Source organism: Myotis nattereri, assembly GCF_964212035.1.
Source record: "Myotis nattereri genome assembly, chromosome: 2".
Classification (NCBI taxonomy): Eukaryota; Metazoa; Chordata; class Mammalia; order Chiroptera; family Vespertilionidae; genus Myotis; species Myotis nattereri.
In genome coordinates, this window is record NC_138076.1 from 125,998,404 (window position 1) to 126,024,214 (window position 25,811).

The 25,811-nt window shown below is 40.8% G+C and overlaps 2 protein-coding genes across 4 annotated transcripts in view; one reads left to right on the forward strand and one right to left on the reverse strand.

Annotated features, from left to right (window-relative positions):
* AKAP3 (A-kinase anchoring protein 3) overlaps positions 1–17,604 on the reverse strand; it is a 30,012-nt gene extending 12,408 nt beyond the window's left edge. Inside the window, exons 1-3 of the mRNA XM_081083721.1 lie at positions 17,581–17,604; positions 9,639–9,746; positions 6,637–6,732 (exon numbers count right to left, since the gene is read on the reverse strand). Of these exons, the coding sequence (XP_080939847.1) occupies positions 6,637–6,732 (96 nt within the window). The 5' untranslated portion in view covers positions 9,639–9,746; positions 17,581–17,604. The remainder of the gene's footprint in view (positions 1–6,636; positions 6,733–9,638; positions 9,747–17,580) is intronic.
* The window catches only part of NDUFA9 (NADH:ubiquinone oxidoreductase subunit A9), a 42,014-nt gene continuing 33,392 nt past the window's right edge, over positions 17,190–25,811 (forward strand). For 2 of the 3 annotated variants that reach the window (XM_081083722.1, XM_081083723.1), the window contains exons 1-3: positions 17,190–17,264; positions 22,469–22,639; positions 25,225–25,322. In XM_081083722.1, the coding sequence (XP_080939848.1) occupies positions 17,216–17,264; positions 22,469–22,639; positions 25,225–25,322 (318 nt within the window). In that variant the 5' untranslated portion in view covers positions 17,190–17,215. Of the gene's footprint in view, positions 17,265–22,468; positions 22,640–23,024; positions 23,278–25,224; positions 25,323–25,811 lie in introns of all 3 variants that reach the window. The other variant, XM_081083724.1, reaches the window with a different exon arrangement.

Genomic DNA, 25,811 nt, shown 5'->3' on the forward strand with positions numbered 1-25,811 from the left:
ATGCTGTACATTCTATCCCAGGACTTCCTTATTTTATAATTGGAAATTTGTATCTTTTAACTACCTTCACCCATTTTGTACCCCCAACTCCACCCCTCACAACCATGAACTGGTTTTGTATCTATGAGTTCTTTCTTTTTTTTCTTTAGATTCTACATATAATAAGGTCATACGGTATTTGTCTTTCCCTCTCCGAGTTATTTCTCTTAGCATAATGCCCTCAAAGTTCATCCATACTGTTGCAAATGGCAAAATTTCTTTCTTTTTTATGGGTGAATAATATCCCATTTTTTTTATCCATTCATCCACTGATGGACACTTAGGCTGCTTCTATGTTTTGTCTACTGTAAATAATGCTGCAAAAAACATAGGGATGCAAATATCTCTTCCAGATAGTGGTTTTGTTTTCTTCAGATCCCACTCAGACGTGGGATTGCTGTTCATATGGTAATTGTTATTTTAAGTATTTTTTCATGATTGATTAAATGAGATTAAATAAGATAATATGCACAAAATAACTTGTACACTTAATGTGGTGTCTATAAAATAGCTAATACCACTTAAACATTTCAAATAAAAATTAGACCTCAAAAGAGTTAAGAGAAGAGAGAAGCCAATAAACTTGATCTTTAGGGCAATGCAGTAAGACACAGTTAACTAGCTATAGAAGCACTGGGGGGTGAAACCTGACTTTCTGCATGTATGGGAAAGTAGTACTCTGGGTGGAAAGAGAAGTTCTGAAAGACAATATGGCTAGGGATGTGTTTATGATTCATTCCTGTCAGACCAGGTGGGAAGTGTGGGGAAACTACTGAGCTCCTGTAACAAATCTTTTAAAAATTATTTTTCATAACCAAAGGTCAATAACAGGTGGGAACTTCCTAATGAACAGAATTTACCTTTACAATGAAGACTGAGGGGGGAAAAGCTGCCCTTATGCATGCCTGGGAAAGTGACAGAGAAAAGGCGGTGGAGTCAGAGCAAAGACAGCATTCAAGAGATGGAAAATCAGGTTTCAAAGTAGATGCTAACTACCAAGAGGACCAACCTGATGGCCTGCTACTGCCGAGGTGATTTAAGGGAGACAAATGATGTGTAACACTAACTACCTGTATAATGCAACATGTATATCATGTCTGTGTACAACACACTATAGGCACTGTAAAACATACAAAGGTGAAAGAAATATGCAATCTATTGTAGAGACAAAACATGAACATAAATATTATTAAATACTATGTGATCAGTGCTATAAAATAATTAAAAGAGATATATTTAATATGAGAAGAGGGACAGATAATTTTGGCTGGGTAACTAAAAATGAAGTGACATTTGAGATGAACTTTTAAGCATTTTGATAGTCAGATACTTAGGCTGGCAACAAAATGACAGGCAAAATCTATTATTTGGGGTAATGCTAGTTTTAAATCAACTCAGTGGTGTGACAAAATAGAGTCTTGATCACTTTGCTTAGAGAGGGCATTCAAAGAGCAGCTGTCTTTGCAGTGACTCGGGGACCCAGGTTCTGCTTTTCATGGTTTCACCCTCTCTTTGGCCTCAGAACCTTTTCTTCAAGCCTGTGTATGAGGAACAACAGAGACAGTAAAGGTCTGGATAGGAGGCTTTTGTGGTCCAGACCTAGAAGTGACAAATATCACTTCTACCCATGATCCATTTGTCATTGTCTTTTGAAAGTTTGATTATAATGTGTTTCAATGCAGGTCTCTTCGAGTTCATCTTGAAGTTCATTGAATTTCATGGATGTTTAGTTTCATGTTTCATCAGATTTGGGAAGTTTCCAGCTATTATTTCTTCAAATATTCTCTCTGCCCCTTTCTCTTTCTTTTCTCCTTCTGGGACTCCCACAGTGTATATGCTTGTTTGCATGATGGTATCCCACAGGACCCTTTGGCTCTGTTCACTTATCTTCAATCTTTTCCCTTTCTGTTCCTTAGACTCAATACTTTCCACTTTCCTATCTTAAAGTTTGCTGATTCTTTCTTATGCCTGCTCAAATCTGCCTTTAAATCTACTAGTGAATTTTGCATTTCCATTATTATGCTTTTCACCTCCAGAATTTCTTTTAGGTTATCTGTAGATTTTATTTCTTTATTGATACTTCTTGTTTGTTGAGATACTGTTTTCTTGACTTTCTTCAAATCTTTTCTTTAGTTCTTTGAGTATCTTTAAGACAGTTGGTTATAGTGTTGTCCAGTAGATCTAACATCAGGGCTTTTTCAGAGACAGAGCCTGTTGATTTTTTTTTCCTTTGAATGGACCGTACTTTCCTGTTTCTTTGTATGTCTTGTGATATTTTGTTGAAAACTAGACACATGAATCTAATGGCTGGCTGATGCTATAAGCTGTCTATTAGGTTTGTATCACTGTGTCTGTCATTCATAAAAGCATTAAGTGTAAGTAGTAATGTTTTCCTATCTCCACATTGTATTAATAAGTTAATTATAAAGTCTATTAAATTAAAATACCTCTATTCTGATTGGATAAAGTATTATTATAGACCCTGACTCAGAAATATTTTAGGAACCTAAGTTTACATAAATTGGGTAAATCTTTAAAAGTTAGGTAAGTTAGGTAAGTCTAACTTAGGCAAGCAAGATTAGTTTAATAATTTTAGTAGAATAAAAATAGTTATGTCTTTTCTGATTTATCAGTGTTAAGAATAATACTAGTGTTCATTTTTATTTCACTTTGATATGATCTTCATAAATTTGTACATTACACAGATCCAATAAGTTAGTATTACTTCTACTTAATGTTTGAGATGATGAAAAATATAAATTTGTATTTAATCCAGTTGAATAATTATTCTGACAAACTTTATTTCAATTTATGTTTTATAATATGTCAACTTGATTATAAATTTCCAACTTTTTTTTTTACATTTTTATTGGAAGGGAGAGGGAGAGAGAGGTAGGTAGACTCATCAATGATGGGAGAGAATTATTGACTGGCTGCCTCCTGTACACCCCCTACTAGGGATTGACCCTGCTACCTGGGCATGTGTCCTTGACTAGAATCAAACCCGGGACCCTTCAGTCCATAGGCCCATGCTCTATCCACTGAGCCAAACCAGCCAGGGCATTTCCAACATTTTTATATAACTTAAAATACTGGACTGGTATTAAATTGAGTTAGTTAATGGATATTCCTGGGTTACTTAGATTATACCTAAGTAAAATAGAAAAGGAAATATTGATAACTAAGCATAGCTTATATGATTTTGCTTCTTATTTTTTTAAAAATATATTTTATTGATTTTTTTACAGAGAGGAAGGGAGAGAGATAGAGAGTTAGAAACATTGATGAGAAAGAAACATCGATCAGCTGCCTCCTGCACATCTCCCACTGGGGATGTGCCCGCAACCCAGGTACATGCCCTTGACCGGAATCGAACCTGGGACCTTTCAGTCCGTAGGCTGACGCTCTATCCACTGAGCCAAACCGGTTTCGGCTGCTTCTTATTTTTTATTGCTATAGAAAGTATATGACTTTGGATCTGTTAATGAATGTGTTCATTTTTGCCATATAGGTTGTAAAAGGAATGTGCGTGGCTGTAAAAATTGTCTTATGTATCATGAGCTCTACTAGTCTGTACATTAGCTGGTGTGTAATAGTTCACAATTATATACCTCTCCCTCCATAGTTTTCCTTTTGAAATAGAAAGGAAGAAAATACTTTGAAAAAAGTTATAATTAATAGAAATGCTTGAGATTATATTTAGGAACATAATGTCAAAGAAGTCCAATGGCATACATGCTTGTTCTTCTAGGAACTGCAGGTAAAACCTGGTAGGGTTTCTTAGTCTTGAATTTCTAGTCACAGAATAGCAAATAATAAAGGCCTTTACAAGTCCAATCTAAGATTCCTTATGAAAACTTCCAGCAAAGCAAACTATCTGGTTGCTGTACCTATGTAAATAATCAGGCCAATTCTGATGAGACTATCCTGATTTTGTGATCAAAGTTACTTTAAGAATTTTTATTAAACTGAAGGCAACTGTAGGGAAAAAAACTTGTACTTCAATATAAAACTATGTATTATCCCTAGTCCATAGTCTATAGACTAAGCATTGTTTACATCTTTCTACATAATCTGTTTTGATTCTATGGAAGCTATTTTACATGTCTGTAAACTAGATAATGATAGCAATGCAAAATAATTCTTTAGTCCATAGACATGTAAATTCTGCCCAGTGGAAGTTCAGCTGACTTCCCTTTCCCACTGTGGAAGAAGCCAGTTTTACCTCTATTTGTGCATTTATTTCAATATTCCTGACCTATAAATGTATATATATATTTTGTTCTTCTTGAAGTGGTTATAACACTTCATCAGTCTCTTCATTAAAGAGTTAAATAAAATCTTTAACATGCATTCATTTTCATATCTGATTGGGAATCTTGATTTCACCCTTTATTGAAAATTATCCCTTAATAGTGACTACTTATTTACAGATAGGCACACTATCTGCAAATAGGCGTGTTTCCATAATTGAGCTAACATGTAAAGGTAAGTCTGGTTAATGCAGATGTGAGATTTATTCTTTTATCCTTTTCAGTTCTTTCACAGAACATTAAAAAAATAGCAACAAACCTACAGCATAGCATAAAACTTCATGATAGAGTATAGAGTTGTGTTAGCATGCTGTGTTTTTAGGTTTTGTTTGTTTGTTTGTTTGTGAGAGAGAGAAAGACAGGGGAAAGGAGGGAAATATCAATTGGCCACGCCCCCACCGGAGATTGAACCAGCAACCTAGATATATGCCCTGACTGGAACCTGCAATCTTTTGGTGCCTGGGAGGACTCTCCACCCAACTCAGCTACACTGGCCAAGGCTTGCTGTGTTTATAGGTTTTTATTATCTATGTTTTTTAAACCTAAAATGTGTGTACCCTATGTTCATTATTCCACTTGTACTGGTTATAACACTTCATCAATTTCCTCATTAAAGAGTTAAATAAATAGAAGAATTTTGCAAAAGTCCTTGATGAAGCCATAGTGACTGACTGAAAGGCCAATCACATTTCTTTTTATATCAGTGCAATGTACAACTAAATACCCATCTCTTTTAGGGGAGGTGGATATCAAATTATTTCTGAATCTTCCTGAATCAAAGCTAGGGAAAAATTTCATGTCTTCACAAAGAATATGAAAAGGGCCAAGGGGTTTAATTTTCTCTCCTTGGCATCTTTTGCTTTAAGAGCTTAGTTTTATTTTTTTCAAAACTCACCTGAGGACATGTTTTTATAGATTTTAGAAAGAAAGGAAGGGGGAGAGAAAGAGAGACAGAGAGAAACAACACTCAGTTGCCTCCCATATGCGCCTCGACCGGGATAGAACCCACAGTCTAGATATGTGCCCTGAGTGGGAATCAAACCCACAACTTTTCAGTGTATGGAACAATACTCCAATCAACTGAGCCACTCACTAGGCCAGGACAGGAGCTTAGTTTTAAGTCAACACACTATAAACTTCCATTCTATTCTTCTTCATCTCTAGCTCAGTTAAGCATATTTTATAAAGGTTTCCCTGGCTACCTCCCACTTTGAAATTATCTGTTCTTTAAACAGCTATAGCAATTACTATCCAGAAAATCCATTTGGCAAATAATCATAGATTTCTTATCATTAGTATCTGCCAGTTATTTAGAGCTTTTAAATTATATTTATATTTTCATATTTATTTTTTATTTTCCCAAATTAATGATGTCTATGAAAACTGAAATAGTTTTGTTCTTTTTTGCATTCCCCAGAATGCTTCTCAGTGAAAAATAAAGAAATTTCTATTAATTTGTTTAATATTAAAACTTATCTGTTTTGTTTTTCTAAATGAAAGGACAGAGGTAAATAAAAGATCTGGTAGAAGCAGATTTGGTTGGCACTTACTCTATACTAACTGGATATTTATTATCTATATGTCTTAATATCTTTTATAGATATGTAAATGTTTTATCTCTTAGGCAGGCTGTGTGATCCCATGATAATCACACTTTCTCCAAAGAGATCTTAAGCAGCCTTGATTGAGAAAGGGGAGTTTTTGTGAATTTTTCCGTGTCTTCCTTGTTCACTCTCTCAGCCTAGGGATAGCAGCTTTTTGCATTTGCTACTGCTAGAACTCGAGAGTCCTCTTTTACAGCATTAGTAGTTAACTTGGTTAACTACTTCTAATAAACAGTATTTTAACATGAAATTACTGGTGTGGTTTCCATCTTCTGATTCGACCCTGACTTACAGTGCCTGATATTAAGTAAGTATTTAATAAATGTTTGTTGAATGATGAAGGCAGAATGACAATATTACTTAGATGAGAGTTTATAGTTCTGACCATTTTGAGGCAGCCTATATTTCAGAAAATACTTTCTATGAACAAAATTTTACAGCTGTAATGTATATTTTCATTAAATATAGCATATTTCTCCTACTAAATATCATATTATAGGAATGTTTCCCAAAAATTATAGATGGAAATTTTTTGTTCTAAACAAGTTCATTTTTTCCCAAGAAATCAGTATTCAAAAATAAGAGGTGGATGGTGGTGGTGGAGACAATAGGGCTACTCTTAATGGCACTCCACATACCCTGAACCCAGTATGTGTCTGTAAGGAGGTTTGACAACTTACCATTTTCCAGTCCTGGGGTTGGCTATCCCCAGGTGAATAGGCATCAACTTTGCACACCCCATTTTGGCTTTGTAACCAGTCAACCCTCTCAGACATCTGGAAGTAGGAAAAAAAAGGGGGTATCAGAAGGGTAAGTGATATGAAAGTAGGGAGAAATAAGGTAAATAGCTGAGGTGTGGAAAACAGGAGCAATGCTTTCAATAGTGACCTGTGTCAAGAGCTACTTCAAACTCACCTACCTCTGGGTAACTTCAGCTCTCAACTGCAGGAGGATTTCTTAAACACGTGTATCTCTTGTGCTAACGCTAGTGCCTGGTCTATACTAAAGGTACTTAATATAAATTTGTTCATCAAAGAACCTAAGCGCTCATGTCCTGCTTTTGGTGTGCTTGCTTGACAGCCCTTCCACATCCTGGATTTTCAGTAAACACTCAAAATTCAACATGATAAAATAGAATTAATTTACTCTTCCCTGCCTGTTCTTGCCCCCACCAACTTTAAAAAAAGTAATACACAGTTCATTTAAAAATACATATATTTTTATTGATTTTAGAGAGGAAGGGAGAGGGAGAGAGAGAGATAGAAACATCAGTGATGACAGAGAATCATTGATCGGCTGTCTCCTGCACACCCTACATTGGGGATTGAACCTGAAACCCAGGCATGTGCCCTGACCAGGAATCGAACTGTGACCTCCTAATTCTTAAGTTGATGTTCAACCACCGAGCCACACGGGCTGGGCACACAGTTCATTTTTAATTAATTTCTAGACCACCAGCTTAGTTTTATTAGCAGTAAGTCTAGTAGCTCTTCCTCCTCCAATTAGCGAAGAATCCTGGAGGAATTCTAACTCCCTGGTTCAGCCAAACTTCTGAATGCCAGAAGACAGATGTCATATGCACCACCTTTGTCCATGGAGGAGTAATACCTTGCAGATGTTGATCTTTCATAACCCTCCCAACACTTCTCTCTAATCCCTAATCTCTGTAATGACACCACCACTGACCTGCTTTTCTAAGTAAGCCAGAAAGCCGATACTCATTTTCTTCCACCCCAAGCCTCCCTCTAGCTATTACTATTTCTTTCTCAGTTGTCACTTTTCTTGAAAGAATTGCTAATCCTTGCTGTTTTTACCACCTTACCTCACAAATGAGCTTCATAACCCTTATTCCAAATACTCCTTTGGCCTTATTCTCATCCACTTTTCCTGGCATCTTATTTGATAGCCCTCGGGAACATGGCTAATTATCGTGATCTGCCCACTGATAATCTAAAAGCATGAGAAGCTTCTCTTTCTCCCTTTTCCATGCCAAACTTCCACCGCCAGGCTTCTACAATGAAATTTCCTTCTTTTATTAGAAACGTTGCTTAGGTCTATATTTGTCAATAAGCAACATAGAAAAAGATGGCCAATTTTTCCACTCCAATGCCCCCAAACATCTATGTGAAACATACATATATATCGATATTTTGATTCTAACAAATACACTGCTTTAAAATTCTATAATAATAAAGTCCAGGAGCTTATCCAGTTTTTCATGGTGCAATTGCATTTGTTTTTTTGTTTTATTGCTTAAAGTATTACAAAGGGTATTACATATGTGTCCTTTCTTTTTCCCCCGCCCTTGACAATCCCCTGGCCTGCATTTGTTCTTTGCTCCCACAGGATTTGTACCCGTTTTCTTTTCTTTTTTTTAAAGATATTTTATTGATTTTTTACAGAGAAGAGGGGAGAGGGATAGAGAGCCGGAAACATCAATGAGAGAGAAACATCGATCAATTGCCTCCTGCACACCCCCCACTAGGGATATGCCCGCAACCAAGGTACATGCCCTTGACTGGAATCGAACCTGGGACCCTTCAGTCCGCAGGCCGACGTGCCATCCACTGAGCCAAGCCGGCTAGGGCTGTACCCGTTTTAACACCCCAATCACTGACTCAGTTCACTGAGCTAGGGAAACTGTTTCTTTTACTCTTCCTGACACTGTAATAAGATTCCTTGGGTAAGCAATGAGTTCTCCACCCTGATTAGAATCATCCAGAAAACTGTTTAACCCCTTGAGTGCTGGGAAGCACTATCGCGTTCCTGTCTCTCGCCAAAAGTGCCGGGAGCGCTTTATTTTAATATTATATGTTTTGTTCAATTTTTTTTTCTACTAGTATTTTATAATACAATCAGCAAACAATATGTGTCAAAGATGAAAACAAATGTAGTAAAGGTTTCCTTAAGTTTTTGAATCTGTAACTTCATTTACTTGAGATTCATAATTTTTTTCCTAAACTGCTGTAAAATCAGCAAAAATGCCTTGGCAATTTTAGCATAGTTCCTAGGATATTGGTTGGCACTCAAAGGGTTAAAAAATACTGAATCTGAGGTACCATCGGCCCCGCCCCGCCCCGCCCGCCCCCCCCCCCCCCCAAGAGAATCTTATTTCAATGGGTTTAGGATGGTAAAACTTAGGCACTGAATTTCTTAAAAGCTCCATGGGTGATTTTAATATGCATCTAGAATTGGGAGTTTCTGGGCTTGGGCTTATTTGGAGAGATCCTCTCTGAGACAGACAGGCTAGCTCCAGAAAGATAATTATTTATTCTTTTCTTTAGAAATTTTCTCTAATATTTTCTAACCTTCTTTGTTATCTTATTTTAATATTATTTATAAACCCAGTAAGGAAGCTGTTAATGTCTATGAAATCAAACCCTTTATTGCCTCTTAGCAGCTCATATTAGATATAAATATTCTTATGCTTGAATCATTGCCATGAAGAAAGAAATAGGCGGTACTACTACTTGGCCAAAGAATGAGAAGACTAGGAAATGGGCTGTCCTGGACTGTTGAAATGCAAGTCTCTTAGCTGCCAGTTTATTATTTCATCTTAATGAGTTACTTCTCATAGAAAATAACAAAACCAACAGCATTACAGAATTATTTAAGCTATATATCACAATTAAAAGGAATATAGTTTAAATACAAAAAGTAAGGAAAAGATGTGACCACTTACTCTTACTGAGGATGGGTTCTGAGATATGAAGAAAGTTCTTGATCAATGTGTTGTTGTCTTCACTATCCCTAAGTTTACCCACCCCTCCTGCCATTTAATATAAGGAATCTACAATAGAAAAACACAAAAAATGATTAATTTTACACGTGAACCATATTGCTTTTATTACAAAGTAATAATTTTGACTTATTTTTCACATGTAGTACACAAGCAATGAGCACAAGATGACATTCAAATTTAAAATCCAGATCTTATTCTTGGAGCAGTCTGATGGTTTCCTAGTGACAAAAAGGGTTTCATCTCTTTGCCAATAATTTCTGAAATGACTATTTTCTATGTTCAAATCATATATACAGGCTTATTTAACAGAAAACAAAAAGTTTTTAGCCTAATTTCAAACTTGCTCTAAAGCAGTGGTTCTTAACCTTCCTAATGCTGCAGCCCTTTAATACAGTTCCTCATGTTGTGGTGACCCCCAACCATAAAATTATTTTCGTTGCTACTTCATAACTGTAATTTTGCTACTGTTATGAATCGTAATGTAAATATCTGATATGCAGGATGTATTTTCATTGCTACAAATTGAACATAATTAAAGCATAGTGATTAATCACAAAAACAATATGTAATTATATATGTGTTTTCTGACGGTCTTAGGCGACCCCTGTGAAAGGGTCATTCAACCCCCAAAGGGGTCGCAACCCACAGGTTGAGAACCGCTGTTCTAAAGGCAGTCAGAAGATAAGTAGCTAGAGTGGAGAATAAGTGCCCTGAATTCATAGATCTCAAAACACTTTGCAAGTATTCCTCTGAGGATTTGAGAGAAATATACACCCTCATACTATAAAAGGGAATTAATAGTTAATGTCAAAACCAGCTTCCAGATCAATTGTCTTCCATATAGTACCTCTACTAAGACATTTAAATAGAAGACATTAGGGCATTGTGCTCTCATCTTGGAATATCCACCCAGCCTCCTAAAAAGTCCCTCTAAATCCCATCTTGCTTCATAACCCAGGTCAAATCTTACCCATCCATGGAATATTTTCTAAATACCTAATTGAATGTGATTGTTCCATTTTGTTTCAACCCTCTTTATTCTCTTTAGCATTTTAATGGCTCGAGTATATTCTATCTCCTTTATTAGATGGCTTCATGAAGGCAGATACATTTTCTTTTTTAAATATTATTTCTTTTTTATATTTTTATTGATTTCAGAGAGAGAGAGAGAGAGAGAGAGAGAGAGAGAGAGAGAGAGATCAATGATGAGAATCATTGATGGGCTGCCTCCTGCATGCCCCACTGGGGATTGAGCCTGCAACCCAGGCATATGCCCTCACTGGGAATTCAACTGTGACCTTGTGGTTTATAGGTTCATGCTCAACCACTGAGCCACAGCAGCTGGGCCAGATGCATTTTTTTATCCATCTCGGTATCCCTCATAGTAGCTAGTATCTTAAAGTTTGTGCCGAGAGAATGCATATACAAATACTGCCTATTTCTAATTCCAGATAGCTAAATTTTTCTTTAAATTGGAGAATCTGAGAACAAAACAAAAATGGTTTGCTCAAGTTTGCTACGGTGGTAAGCCATACATTCAGGCTTTCTTGAAGCTTGACTCCTTATGCAGATAATTTTCCCCTAGAGCTTTATCTAAGATGTATATACTTAACCAATAATTTATTAACACACCTTCCTACTCCAATAATACTAATAAATCAACATCTCAGAAGTGCTCTTGTACTCCTTTCACAAGCAGAAAGTACACTTACTAAACCCATATATCCAGCAAACACTTCCACTTACATATATCCTAATGTTTTTATCCTATTTTTCTATGTCTTCTACATGTTTATCTGTATCCATGAAGCTTGTTTTAAACTTTAAGCTCCCCATATTGTCCTGGAAAATAGTATACATAAAGAGGTACTTAAACACTTTTTTATGATGATATTTAGACTTCTAAATCTGTATACATTTCCCATAAGGAAATGAAAAGGGGGGGGGGGGAAATCTGGAGAGTTTAATGAAGCCATGAATGGATTAATACATTTCTTAACTTCAAAGTTGGTAATGTCCTTGAGTTAGGGTGGAAAATAAAAAAGGATGCTTTGTGTTATCTATTAAATTTGATGGGGGAAAATAAGCTAATTATATACAGTGTAAAGATAAATTAACCTTAGAAGCCTTTTATTCTAACCCCCTCATTTAGAAAATAGAGACTCAGAAAGGGAATATTAAAACCAGTGGTATATTCCTTTAAATATTACAGCTATACAGGTTAACATCCTGGAAGCTGTGACATTTTTCTATGGCTAATAGAGGGATCCTCCAGCCAATCATAGGACTGACCTAAATGTTCCTTAAAAACACTACTGTGATTATTACTTCAATAATTGAGTGTAAATCACTGAATGCCAGTCAGGGAGGCCATAAGCAACACAGGGGTATGGTTATAGTTGTTGTGCCCCAGACCTTAACGCCATTTCTCCTGTATTCATCATAAGCAAGAAGTGCCTGTTTACTCAAGGTTCCTAAATTCATAGAAAAGCTCAAATTACAGGTGGCATAACTGAAGCTTTTGCAGGGTGGATACATATCTGATCAAGTTTTGAAGTTTATTTTATCCGGTTTTCTTACTAAGTTTAGAAAGAATGTATTCTATTATACCCATTATCTTTTTCTCTTTCATTCCCTAAGTGTTTGGCATGTTGTTAGACACCCAATAAATTTGGTTGCTGGTGAATCAGTTTCAACTGATTTTTTTAAAATAAGGATTGGAAATTTCTGTGTGTGTGTGTGTGTGTGTGTATCTTTCTCTCAATGGTACTATTCACTGTTAAGCTTGCCTGTGGATCTCCTCTACTTTCACTTCCCCTTAGTAATACTTCTTCCTGTACTGCCCTACTAGTAAAGACATGTTCTCAACATGGTTAGCCATCTATATATCCTGCCTTTTTCCAGTTCTCTGTTGTATAGCCAAGACTTCAGAAATAATAGCGAGAGGATGAAAGTGGATGAGAACTGGGACACAGAGCTATACAAGTCTGGTTTTGCTATTAGAACACTGGAGAAAAGAAGAACTTTTGGACAGCGACACCAAGAGGAGGAAAAGTCAGCAGGGAGTCAAGCTTCCAGTCTCATTGTCAGATTGAGAAGCAGAGTAAGAACCAGTCTTGTCCCCAAAAGGATGGGCAAAGAGGTCTGGCCAATCTGTAACAAAATGAAAACTCCAGCAGCCAAGATAGTAGGTTTAGCTGCAATGCTGCCAAGTTAGAGGCTCACATATTTCCAGAAGATTCATGTAAAATTAAAGTGACCCATCACATATCACTAAATTCTCCCTTTTAACTACAGAGGACCAGAAAACAGGCTGTTTCATCAGTCCAGTGGGATTGCCTACCTCTGTAGTACTGGAATAGTGACCACAGAAGACCCCAGAATATACTTATAAAATCAACGAAGATGCTGGGATGTTCTTGCTCAGCTCGAGATCTTGTTTCCTCCCCCAGTCTTCCATGTACCTCCTCCTTGTTAGGACTGGTGAGTGACATCAGAATCACAACTGGTGATATCACTATCTCTATGGCAACAGTGGTGAGGCCACCAGAAATTGTGTCATCAAAGGACAGGGGGCGAGGTGAAGATACACTCCAAAGCTCTAATGTTTAGTTTGGGTTAACTTTCTCTTGATAATTTTCTTCTTTAAATATATAATTTAGGAAAGAAAAACTCTTATAAATATGTAATTTAGGTAGGAAATACGGGAGGGGAAAATTTTACCAATGGATTCCACTTAAAACAACAGAGTAAGTATCATATATTAACAAATCCAGATAGATGCAGACAATAAGAATTAAAAGGATTGGGGGGAGGTACTAAATTTTGTATGCAAAGCACATGGAATCACTTCATTTTGTGGGATGCAGCTTGGATTCTTTTTCATTATAAACATCTTACCTTTCACAAAAGAAATAAATTTTGAGATATTTTTGCTAAAGTGACTATCTCTGGGTACTAATTCGTCTTTGATGGTCAGAGATACAAAAGCACTAATGCATCCTCTGCAATGCCTCCACCTCCAACTGTAGTGGGATGTCAGACCTTGAGGCATTTGGTTAGCAATTTCTAGGCTTTATTAGCAGTACATTCTCTTTGGAAATATAACCTTAGGTACTCTTAATTAATGATTAAATATAGGACTAGTGCATAGTTTCCATGAAGCAAAAAGAATCTCTGATCAAGGCTACAGGATATGAATTAAAATCATTAATGGATTCAAAAGTGACTGACTGGTTGATTACAGGCTTCCTGTAGCAGGTTATTTATTGATGGCCTTTTATATTAGGTCTCAGTTTCTTCATCTTTAAAACAAAGAAGTTGTGCAGGTTGATCTCCTACAATACCTTCCATCTCTAACATTCTATGATTTTGATACTTCAGAGGTGCTTGAATAAAACTACATGTACATGCATATAGCACTTTGCAGGTGACCAAGCGCTTACACATCCATTGTCATCTGATCCTCACATAACCTTTTGAGGTAATAGGTGCAGGTATTATTTTCCCTGTTGTACAGGTATAGAAGCTTGCTCAGGGCACAACTAAAAACTGGTGGAACTAGAACTTGGATCTAATTGTTTTCATTATAATTAACTAGTTATTAATACTAATAATAGGATGAGAGCAAAAGGGAGACCCAACATTATAAATACGGTCATCTGGGCAGCTTCGCCAAGAAGCTAGAGCTTCACGCTCCCTCGGGAACCACCGGTGCATTCCCGGCAGATCACTGGGGAAGGGATTGAACAAAGGGGGAGATGGTCACATGTGTAGTGAAGTCCAGGTGACAGACACAGGGACGGTGAATTCCTGTCAATATAACTGGGAAACAATGGATTGGCTAGGGCGTAGACCCCACTAGAAGCACATGAAATCTTGGGAAGGTAAAATCCCCAAAGAGTTCTTTCTCTCTAGCTTGCTCTTGTTGGCTTGTATTCTTGTTCTCTTTTGCTCTATGACCCGCACACCCCCGGGCACTCACCTGTTCTCTCTCCTGTGAGCTCAACCATTCTCTCCACAGCCATGTGGCCTTAAGCAGCCATGGCCCTGGGCCATGCAGACTCCACACTCAGGATGCTTGACTGGACTGGACTTTAATATGGAACAGAAATTCTGGGCGGTGGCCTCAATTCTGGCCTTACTGAAGACAAGACTGGACTTCTTCCATGGTGAGACAGATAGAGATGGGACCTTGGAGGGAATCCCCTTAATTTTACATCATCAATAAAGCTTTCCACAAAACCCCAGCTTCCCGTGAGAGCCATAGGACATTCCTTTCCTTGAGACACCCCAAAAACTCCACTTCCACCAATAACACAATTGTAAATTTTAAGTCAGTGCTCTTTCAACTATATTATGACACCTTGAAACTAGTATTTAGAACATGGGGCAGCCCTGGCTGGGTGGCTCAGTTGGTTGGAGTGTCATCACAGGGGGTTCCCTCCAACAAAAGGTTGCAGTTGCCTGGTCAGGACACATACCTAGGTTGCACAGGTTGGATCCTGGGGTGGGGTGTGTATGGGAGGCAACCAATCGCTGTTTCTCACATCGATGTTCCTCTTTCTCTCTCTCCCTTCCTTTCTCTCTCTAAAAATCAATGACCAAAACATATCCTCAGGAGAGGATTTAAAAAAACATGCGGCAGTGTTTGACTTGGAGGTGTAAAATAACATAACTGGTAATGCTACACAGGTGTTAGGAGATTGCTGATAATAGGGGGTCTATCAATTTATCAGGACCAGGAAAGTATGTTGATATTCATATTGACTCCAGAATCAAATATTACCAAACTTTAAGTGCTGACTGAACATAGGATGAGGCCAAGAAATGTAAGACAGCACAGCATTAGTAAATTTCTCTGATAAAATTTCCCTAAAAGTTTCCTGTTTTATTTCAGTTTGGTAGCTGCAGCTTAACAGTGGGGGTGGGGTGGGAACAACCAATCTACTCACTACATGTCTTTTGCCCATCTCAGCATGCACACTTTTCTTCCTAAAAACAAAACAGCCTGAATTACCAGGTGTAGAAAGATCCCTAAACCATTTTTTATGTTTTAGTCCCTCCCCTTGTAATAACTACCATGTTTGACAGTTTTCTATTTGCTAAGCTCTCCCTTTCTCTCTCTCTTTTTTCTGACCATAAGCTAAACTTGTTTGTTTTATGATAGATAAAATCCAAAGCAAATGTCTGAGGACAGGTTGCTGGTTGCTGTCTTCTACTGAGGTATCTTGAAAGTTGAGCAGAAGAAACTATTTAAAATTGCAAGTGTTTTGTCTAATCTTTCTGGAATCTCCTCAGGCTGTAAAACAGTGGTTCTCAACCTTCCTAATGCCGCGACCCTTTAATACAGTTCCTCATGTTGTGGTGACCCCCAACCATAAAATTATTTTCGTTGCTACTTCATAACTGTAATTTTGCTAGTTATGAATCGTAATGTAAATATCTGATATGCAGGATGTATTTTCATTGTTACAAATTGAACATAATTAAAGCATAGTGATTAATCACAAAAACAATATGTAATTATATATGTGTTTTCTGACGGTCTTAGGCGACCCCTGTGAAAGGGTCCTTCAACCCCAAAGGGGTCGCGACCCACAGGTTGAGAACCGCTGCTCTAAAACAATGCAGATTCTTAGGGAAGTCCACAGTTAAAAATCAATTATAAACCACTGCTCCAGAGGTTTCTTCCTAGTTCTCTAAATTTAAAATAACACGTCAGGAGGTTCATAGGCGTCCTGAATGAAATGCAATCATGAATCACACCCCAGGTCAAGAATCTCTGGACTCATATGTCAGGTGGATAGAAATGCTTTGATAAATGAGAATAGAAGACAGCAGGAATGATGGCCACCTGGGATAAGATGTCAGGGACGTCTTCTCTGAGGCCCCCTGCGAGCAGACCGGCGCTGGTGCAGACCGCTGAGGGAGCATGCCAGGAAAAGGGGACAGCAAGAAGCAGAGCTTCCAGGAGAGAACACAGAACGCGCTTTGGTGGATTCCACGTGCACACTCTCATTCCTCCTTCTCTCCCCCGCTTCCTCTCTGCATCCCTGCCCCGCCCCTTTCTCATACAACTTCTCCCCAGGACCTTGCTGGTCTCCTGAAGGATAAGGAGTTCGGGGGCCACGCCTCCACCTTCCCCCCGTCTCACCAAGGCTTCCCTCTCTGAAACAATGAATTGAGAGTCGGGTTCTGTCATGTTGTAGGCCCTTGAGTCAGTCAATTACTGGTTGACACTGAACTTCTGGTTTCTCGACCACGAGATGATTGTGACTGTTCGTTCTGTAATCTGAGAGCTGAGATTCCGATATCAGGGTTCTTCTCTGTCTACCCCCCGTTTCCGTCACGTCCCCTCCCAGCCGTTTTGCCCCCTTCCCTGCCGCCGTCCGCCCAGTGTCTGACCCGCCCCCTTTCCTGGTGTGCGCCTGCGCAGACTGTTGGGACGATTACTTTTGACCCTGCCGAGGAGCCGTAGTCTGCGGAGCGCCGGTGGCAGGGGATTGTGGGAGAAGATGGCGGCCGCCGCTCGCCCCCGGGTTGTCCGGGTCCTGCCAATGTCACGTAAGTGTCACTGGGAAAACGGGCCCGGGTTGGGATTCCGGGACAGGGTGACCATTTGGGGGGTGGCGCCGCGTCGCAGCGGCCATGCCGACGCCCTGGACATTTGGGTTTTCTAGGTCCAGGGATGCTCCCGTTCAGTTTCTCCTTTCCTTTCCGTCTCCGACTCACAAATTCACGGGCGCATTTGGGAAGGGGTCTGCGCCGGGAGAACGTGAGCAACGGGAACGGGAGAGGAGAAAGCGAGGGGCGTTTAACCGATCGAGAGAATCGGGGTTCTCATAGGGTTGCCAGGTTTGGGGTTCTGAGAAATACTTACGTCGGGGCGCGGGGTCGTGGAGAGGAGTCTGGAAAGGATGGGGGCGGGGAGGTTAGTGGCGAGAAGGTTCCCAAATGATTGGTTTTAAGACCTTGTGCAAACCTTTAATCGGGCTCAACTTAAGATCTTTCGTGACACAATGGAAATGATGATACCACAACGTCAGGGAGTTTCGGAAAAGGTTAAATTAGGTGATACTCATGAAAGCACTCTCTGAATCAAAAGCATCTCCGTAGAGAAGAGTGTGAGACCGAGGTGCGGGGGCCTGGGGACGAGGGATGCTTGCAGGGAAGGGAAGGGAAGGGAAAGGAAGGGAAGAGTAAAGGATAGATTGGGATTTTCCAAGCGGCGTTCATTCACCCCTCCGTCCTTACTAGATCGCCTGTTAGCGTCCTGAGATTGAAGACATGCATTTGCTCTCCCACCCAGTAAGAGAGGCTAGAAAGGCAAAGAAATTTAATCCAGTTATGTTTTTCACCCTCCAGCCCTTCACAAACACGCCATCGACCTCCAGAAGTTGTATTTTTTTTTTTTTATGGTACCTGCTATCTGCTAATTACAGCTCTAGATTTTTTTTTAAAAAAAAATTATCTATATTGGAAGTATTACTGATGTCCCCTTTTAGATATTTTTATAATTGCTTTTCAACTTTTTTTTTTTTTTAACTTACATCATAGCTTGTCATGCCGCGTTATTGTCTCTGGTAAAATAACCTTTTAACTAACTCTGGAGAGGCAAGTTTAATGTGTAATATAATCAAGGCACTATAGAACAATTGTGTGAAACAAAGATACATAGTGAAGTGTGGAGGGACTATTAAGTACCATAGGAAATCAGAAAAGGGAAAGATGGGTATCATTTGAAGCAGTGAGGGAAGATTGGAAGACCAGGGAAGAATGGCAGTTTCCCACTGATTTTGTGAGGGTTGTTATGATCTAGAAAGTCAGAAAGGTTGGACATTTTCCTGTCACTGGCAAGGACTAGGGGGTGAGAATGGAACCATGAAGTACTTTGAAGGCAGTGAAATGACTACCTGTAGGTCTGATAGTAGGAAAGGAAGTTGGGTACATTACATGGGATCGAATAATAGAGGCCTTTGAAAGCCAAACAGTTTCAGATCAATGGTCTCCAAAGTGGCTTTTGCAAGAGGAAATAATAGGATACAAAATAAAACAAAACCCACACAACAACCAAACTAATACTTATGTTATTCAAACTATGTACACTGTTCTTTTTTTAAAAAAAAATATATTTTATTCATTTTTTACAGAGAGGAAGGGAGAGGGATAGAGAGTTAGAAACATCGATGAGAGAGAAACATCGATCAGCTGCCTCCTGCACACGCCCTACTGGGTGTGTGCCCGCAACCAAGGTACATGGCCTTGACCGGAATCGAACCTGGGACCCTTGCATCCTCAGGCCGATGCTCTATCCACTGAGCTAAACCGGTTAGGGCTACACTGTTCTTTTTTTAAATTAAATTTATTGGGGTGATATTGGTTGACATATAGATTTCAGGTGTGGGTTTCTATGTTATAAGATCTGTATACTGCACTGTGTGCCCACCACCCAAAGTCAGATCTTCTCCTGTCACCACATATTAGGACTCCCTTCTCTCCCCACTCCATTACCTCTGGCAATTTGTTTGTGTTCACAAATTTCAGTTTTATATCTCACATATGTGTGAAATCATATGGCTATTAGCTTTTTTTGACTGACTTATTTCACTTGTAATATTCTCAAGTCCACCCATTTTTTTGTAAATGACACTATTTCATCCTTTCTTATGGCTAAGTAGTATTCCATTGTGTGTATATACCACATCTTTATCCAATCCTCTATTGCAGGACACTTCATTGTTTCCATGTATTGGCCACTGTGAATAATGCTATAATGAACATAGAGGTGCATATATCTTTGTGAATACATGATTTCAAGTTTTTCAGATATATGCCCAGGAGAGGGATTGCTGGGTAGTGCTGTAGCTCTGTTTTTAATTTTTTGAGGCATCGCCAGACTGCTTACCATAGTGGTTGTATGTACACTGATCTAAGTGATTTAATACATGTTTTATAATGTATACACTCTTAGAGTACTTAGAACATGTGTGTAATTTATAAATAAGCACTTAATAATTTAGTATGCAAGTAAATATGTTTGGAGACAATTTATTTAGATATTACAGTAGAAAACCAATGTAAGTTTTTGAACAGAGGAATGTAAGGAATAAATAATGTTACTCTCTTAATGGTGTCCATAATAAATGGAAGAAAATGGAGAGGCTGGAACCAAAGAGGGCAATAACACATTTATTGAGCACATACATGAGCAAGGCACTTACCAGTATATTATTAATATTCATACAGCCCTCTAAAATGTTAGCTCCATGAGGGTAGGGACTTTGTCTTTTTTTACTGTGCTAGACACAGTTTCTAGAATAGTTCTTGGCCCATAAATGTTGAAAAAACAAATAACCATGTGAGCTTAGTGTAACATTACCTTCTGAGGTATTTTGAAGTAGTAATAAATGAAAACAGCTATTATTCATGCAATGCTAAATGTGAGTTAGGTAATGTGCTGAATGCCTTATGTACATTTATTCTGATCCTCATAATAATCCTTTGTGTTATTAATTCTTTGAGTCCAGTAATTGTTCCCATCTTATTGAATGTCCTTTACCCAATGCCCTCACTTCCTTCCTTACTCATCATTTTAATAATTCCTTTTCATACATTCTCAACTCTCCAGCCCATCTCACTTTGTCAGCAAAAAAGTCAACACTGATTAAACCAAACTTTCCATGTATTTCCTGCCTGCCCCTGAGCAGTGGAGAATTGAGCTAGGAAAACACCAAACTAACTGACTGACCTTATTTTAAATTCATGAATACAAATCTCAAAGTAGATTTTCAATAGAATACAAAGTAGATACTCAACACTACCATTTCCATAGGAAATTTGCTTTCCCTTTCTCTATAACAATTACTTAACATGACCAATCTTTTAAAGCTTTTAACATGTGCTTCTGTCTAATTCTCTGCTTTACAGAGAGAAACCAAGGAATCAGATGAGAAAAATCTCTTTTTCCCACTGTAAAAATCTAATAGCTGACCTGTGATAATTCTCTGCCTTCTCTCCAAATGAGCTCCTTCAACTCTGATCTATAGCCATCCTCTCTTATCTATTCATTCCCTCTTTTGCATCATTAATTTTTCTCATCAACTGGGTCATTTCCTTTAGCATCCATATATATAAAGAGCCAGGGGCTGTCACAACTGAAACCAACGAATGGACGACCGAACAGGCTGAGTGGGGCGACAAGGCCGGCAGGAGGGTTAGTGAGAGATGATCAAAAGACTGAGCAGCAGGCTGCGTGGGGCAACCAGGCTGGCAGGGGAGGCAGTGAGGGACAACCAAACAACTGAACAGCAGGCTGTGTGGGCAACTAGGCTGGCAGTGGGGGCTGTGAGGGGCGACCAAGCTGGTGTGTGTGGGGGGAGGGGCAGTTGGGGGCAACCAGGCCAGCAGGGGGGACAGTTGGGGGCGACCAGGCCAGCAAGGGGGGAAGTTGGGAGTGACCAGGCTGGTGGGGGAGAGTAGGGGGCGACCGGGCCAGCAGAGGGGGGCAGTGAGGGGTGACCAGGTCAGTAGGGGGGGCAGTTAGGGGCGACCAGGCCAGCAGGGGAGGCCGTGAGAGGTGACCAGGCTGGCAGGGGGGCAGTTGGGGGCGACTAGGCTGGCAGGTGGGCAGTTGCGGGTGACTAGGCTGGCGGGAGGGGGGGGGGGCAGTTAGGGGCGACCAAGCCAGCAGGGGAGGGCAGTTAGGGGTGATCAGGTTGGCAGGCAGAGGCAGTTAGGGGCGATCAGGTTGGCAGGCAGAGGCAGTTAGGGGTGATCAGGCTGGCAGGGGGACCAGTTAGGGGCGATCAGTCAGGCAGGTAGGTGAGCCAGTTTTCCCAGATTGTGAGAGGGATGTCCGACTGCCTTGGGCCTAAACCGGCAGTTGGACATCCCCCGAGGAGTCCTGGATTGGAGAGGGTGCAGGCTGGCCTGAGGGGACCCCCCCATATATGAATTTCGTACACTGGGCTTCTAGTATGCTATAACATCTCATATTTTAAAAAAGCTACCTTCCTTGTCTTCATGTTACTCTAGTCCTATTTTTCTTTCCCCTTTATATCAGATCTCCTCAAAAGATTATTGGTACTCCTTTTACAATTTCCTTTCTTCACATTTTCTCTTTTGCTTGCTGCATTCAGGCTTTAATTCCTACTATTCCAATAAAATTTCTCTTGTTAAGGCCACTTATAGCCAACATTTTATAGATCTCGTAGTACTCTGTCTTCATGCTACTTAACTTTTCAGCATTGCTTCGTAGAGCTAACACCAGTAGACACCCCCCACCCTTACCTACAGTTTTGCTTTCCACAGTGTTAATTACCCTGCAGTCTGAAAGTATTAAATGGAATATTCCAGAAATAAACAATTCATAAGTTGTAAATTGCCCATCATTTTCAGTAGCATGATGAAATCTCGTGCTGTTCTCCGTGCTGCCAGAACATGAATCATCCCTTTTTCCAGCATATCCATGCTGTATAGCTACTTGCTTATTTGTCACCTAGTAGTTGTCTCAGTTATCGGATCAATTGTAGTGCTTGTGTTCAAAGTAACTCTTATTTTACTTAATACTGGCCCCAAAGAGCAAGAGCAGTAATGCCGGTAATTAAATTAACTTAATTTAAAGTTAATATAAGCTTTAACCTAAGTAAATGAAAATACTGATAGCAAATAATGTAATAGGTTCCTAGGAAAATGAGCTATTTGTATTCATTCATTGTCACTGTTATATTAATACTTCCATTTTTGTATATTCTGGGCTTTTGTTTAAGGTTCTTCTATTACTGCATTAGCCACAGCCGTGCTTCATCGCCCACCCCAGCGCCAGCTTCACCATGCACTCATACCTCATGGGAGAAGTGGGCGTTCCTCAGTCAGTGGGGTGGTGGCCACTGTGTTTGGAGCAACAGGATTCCTGGGCCGATATGTTGTTAACCATCTTGGTAAGTAAAGTTCCTGGAGTTTAGTATACTTCAGTGCCACTTTTTAGGGTTATCTAATGAGAAGCCAGGAGCTATGTTTCTTTTCATTTTAACAGTATTCTGAATGACTCCTGTCTTGGATTTATGTGATTTTGGTCTTCTGTGACCATTGTGAGTACATCCATACTTCCTCATACTTCCTATATGGTGCTAAAATGGGAATAGGGGACTCTGAAAAGTTATGGCATCTCTGACATGCCAAAATACACTTTTCGTTATAGATAGTGTCAATTCACATGTACTGGCATTTAAATATTTACCACATCACTCTCGTATAATCTAATCTAATAATAGACAAACATGGTAATTGACAATACCTCCACTACGCTTCCCATTGGCTAATCAGCAGGATATGCAAATTAACCCAACCAAGATGGCGGCCAGCAGCCACACAGCTGAAGTGAGCAGGAGGCTTGCTTGCTCCAGTGATGGAGGAAGCCAAGGTTCCCCGCCTGCCGCGGCCTGGCTCTGAACTCCGAAAGCAACAGCTCCAAAAGCAACAAAGTTGCAATTATAGAAGCTAAACAAACCCCAGATACCTGCTTTCAGCCAGCTGCGGCCTCAGAGCTGGAGCAGCAACAAAGTTTCAATTATAGAAGGTAAATAAATCCCAGAATAAGAAAAAAAGAGAGGCTGGAAGATTCTGTCGCTGGTGTGGCCAGCCTGAAAACAGACCTCAGCCCCTCATCCAGACTGGCCAGGCATCCCAGTGGGGACCCCACCCTGAAGGGGGTGTCACCAGCTGCAAACAGCCATCAGCCCCTCACCCAGGCTGGCCAGGCACCCAAGCGGGACCCCCACCCTGATCCGAACACCCTTCAGGGCAAACCAGCCAGCCCCCACCTGTGCACCAGGCCTCTATCCTATATAGTAAAAGGGTAATATGCAAACTGACCCTAACAGCAGAAAGACTGGGAATGACTGGTCACTATGACACACACTGACCACCAGGGGGCAGACGCTCAATGCAGGAGTTGCCCTCTGGTGGTCAGTGAGCTCCCACATGGAGGAGCTCTGCTCAGCCACAGGCCAGACTGATGGCTGCCAGTACAGCAGTGGTGGTGGGAGCCTCTCCCGCCTCCTCAGCAGCGCTAAGGATGTCCGACTGCAGCTTAGGTCTGCTCCCTGCTGGCAAGTGGACATCCCCTGAGGGCTGCCGGGCTGCCAGAGGGATGTCTGATTGCCAGCTTAGGCCCAGTTCCCTGAGGAGCAGGCCTAAGCCAGCAGGTGGTCATCCCCTGAGGGGTCCCAGACTGCGAGAGGGCACAGGCCGGGCTGAGGGACCCTCTTCCCCCCCCCACCCTCACCCCCCAAGTGCACAAATTTTTCTGCACCGGGCCTCTAGTCCTATCTAATAAAAGACAAAAAGGGTAATTAACTGTACCTCCGCTACATGTCCCATTGGCTAATCAGCAAGATATGCAAATTAACTGCCAACAAAGATGGCGGCTGGCAGCCAGGCAGCTGAAGCGAGCAGGAGGTTTGCTTGCTCCAGTGATGGAGGAAGCCAAGGTTCCCCGCCTGCCGCAGCCTGGCTCTAAGCTCCAAAAGCAACAGCTCCAAAAGCAACAAAGTTTCAATTATAGAAGCTAAACAAACCCCAGATACCTGCTTTCAGCCAGCTGCGGCCTCAGAGCTGGGAGCGCCAGTGACGGCAACAGAGTTTCAATTATAGAAGGTAAATAAATTCCAGAATAAAAAAAGAAAAGAAAAAAAGGAGAGGCTGGGAGCTTCAGTCGCAGGCCAGCCTGAAAACGGCCCTCAGCCCCTCACCCAGACTGGCCAGGGACCCCAGTGGAGACCCCCACCCTGAAGGGGGTGTGGCCAGCCTGAAAACAGCCATTAGCCCCTCATCCAGGCTGGCCACTCACCCCAGTGGGGACCCTCACCCTGAAGGGGGTGTCACCAGCTGCAAACAGCCATCAGCCCCTCACCCAGGCTGGCCAGGCACCCAAGCAGGACCCCACCCTGATCCGGGACACCCTTCAGGGCAAACCAGCCAGCCCCCACCCATGCCCCTAGGCCTCTGTCCTATATAGTAAAAGGGTAATATGCAAACTGACCCTAACAGCAGAAAGACTGGGAATGACTGGTCACTATGACACACACTGACCACCAGGGGCAGACGCTCAATGCAGAAGCTGCCCTCTGGTGGTCAGTGCGCTCCCACATGGGGGAGCTCTGCTCAGCCACAAGCCAGGCTGATGGCTGCCAGTATAGCAGTGGTGGTGGGAGCCTCTCCTGCCTCCTCAGCAGCGCTAAGGATGTCCGACTGCAGCTTAGGTCTGCTCCCCGCTGGCAAGTGGACATCCCCCGAGGGCTGCCAGGCTGCCAGAGGGATGTCTGATTGCCAGCTTAGGCCCAATCCCCCGAGGAGCAGGCCTAAGCCAGCAGGTGGTCATCCCCTGAGGAGTCCCAGACTGCGAGAGGGCACAGGCCAGGCTGAGCCCCCCCTCACCCCAAGTGCACAAATTTTTGTGCACCGGGCCTCTAGTGTTTTCATATTATGTTAACATTGATCTTTGTCTCAATCCATTCTCTTTTAGGGCGTATGGGGTCACAGGTAATCATACCCTATCGGTGTGATACATATGACTACATGCACCTTCGTCCTATGGGTGACCTGGGCCAGATTATCTTTCTGGTAAGAGCCTGTATTACTGATTACACATGTCAATAACTGTGAGGTCATTTTAAGAAAGAGAGGCAGTTAATAAAGCAGCAGTTTCATTCCAGTGTGGACCAAAGGCATCCTCTACTAGTATTCATCACAGGGCATTTTTGAAAACTTTAGTCTAGCAGTTGGTAAACTTTTTCTGTAAAGGTCCAGATAGTAAATATTTTAGGCTTTGTGGGTCATAAGGTCTTTACCATGATTACTCAGCTCTGCCCTTGTAACTCAAAAGCAGCTATAGACAATATGTGAAGTAATAGGGGTGACTGTGTTCCAATAAAACTTTATTTACAAAGTTGAATTGTAGACTAGATTGTCTGTGGGTCATAGTTTGCCAACCCCTGCTCTAGACCAATGCTGTCCAATATGGTAATCACTAGTCACATATGGCTATTGAACATTTGAAATGTGGCTAGTCAGAATTGAGATGCACTGTTAACTGTAAAATACACCCCAGAT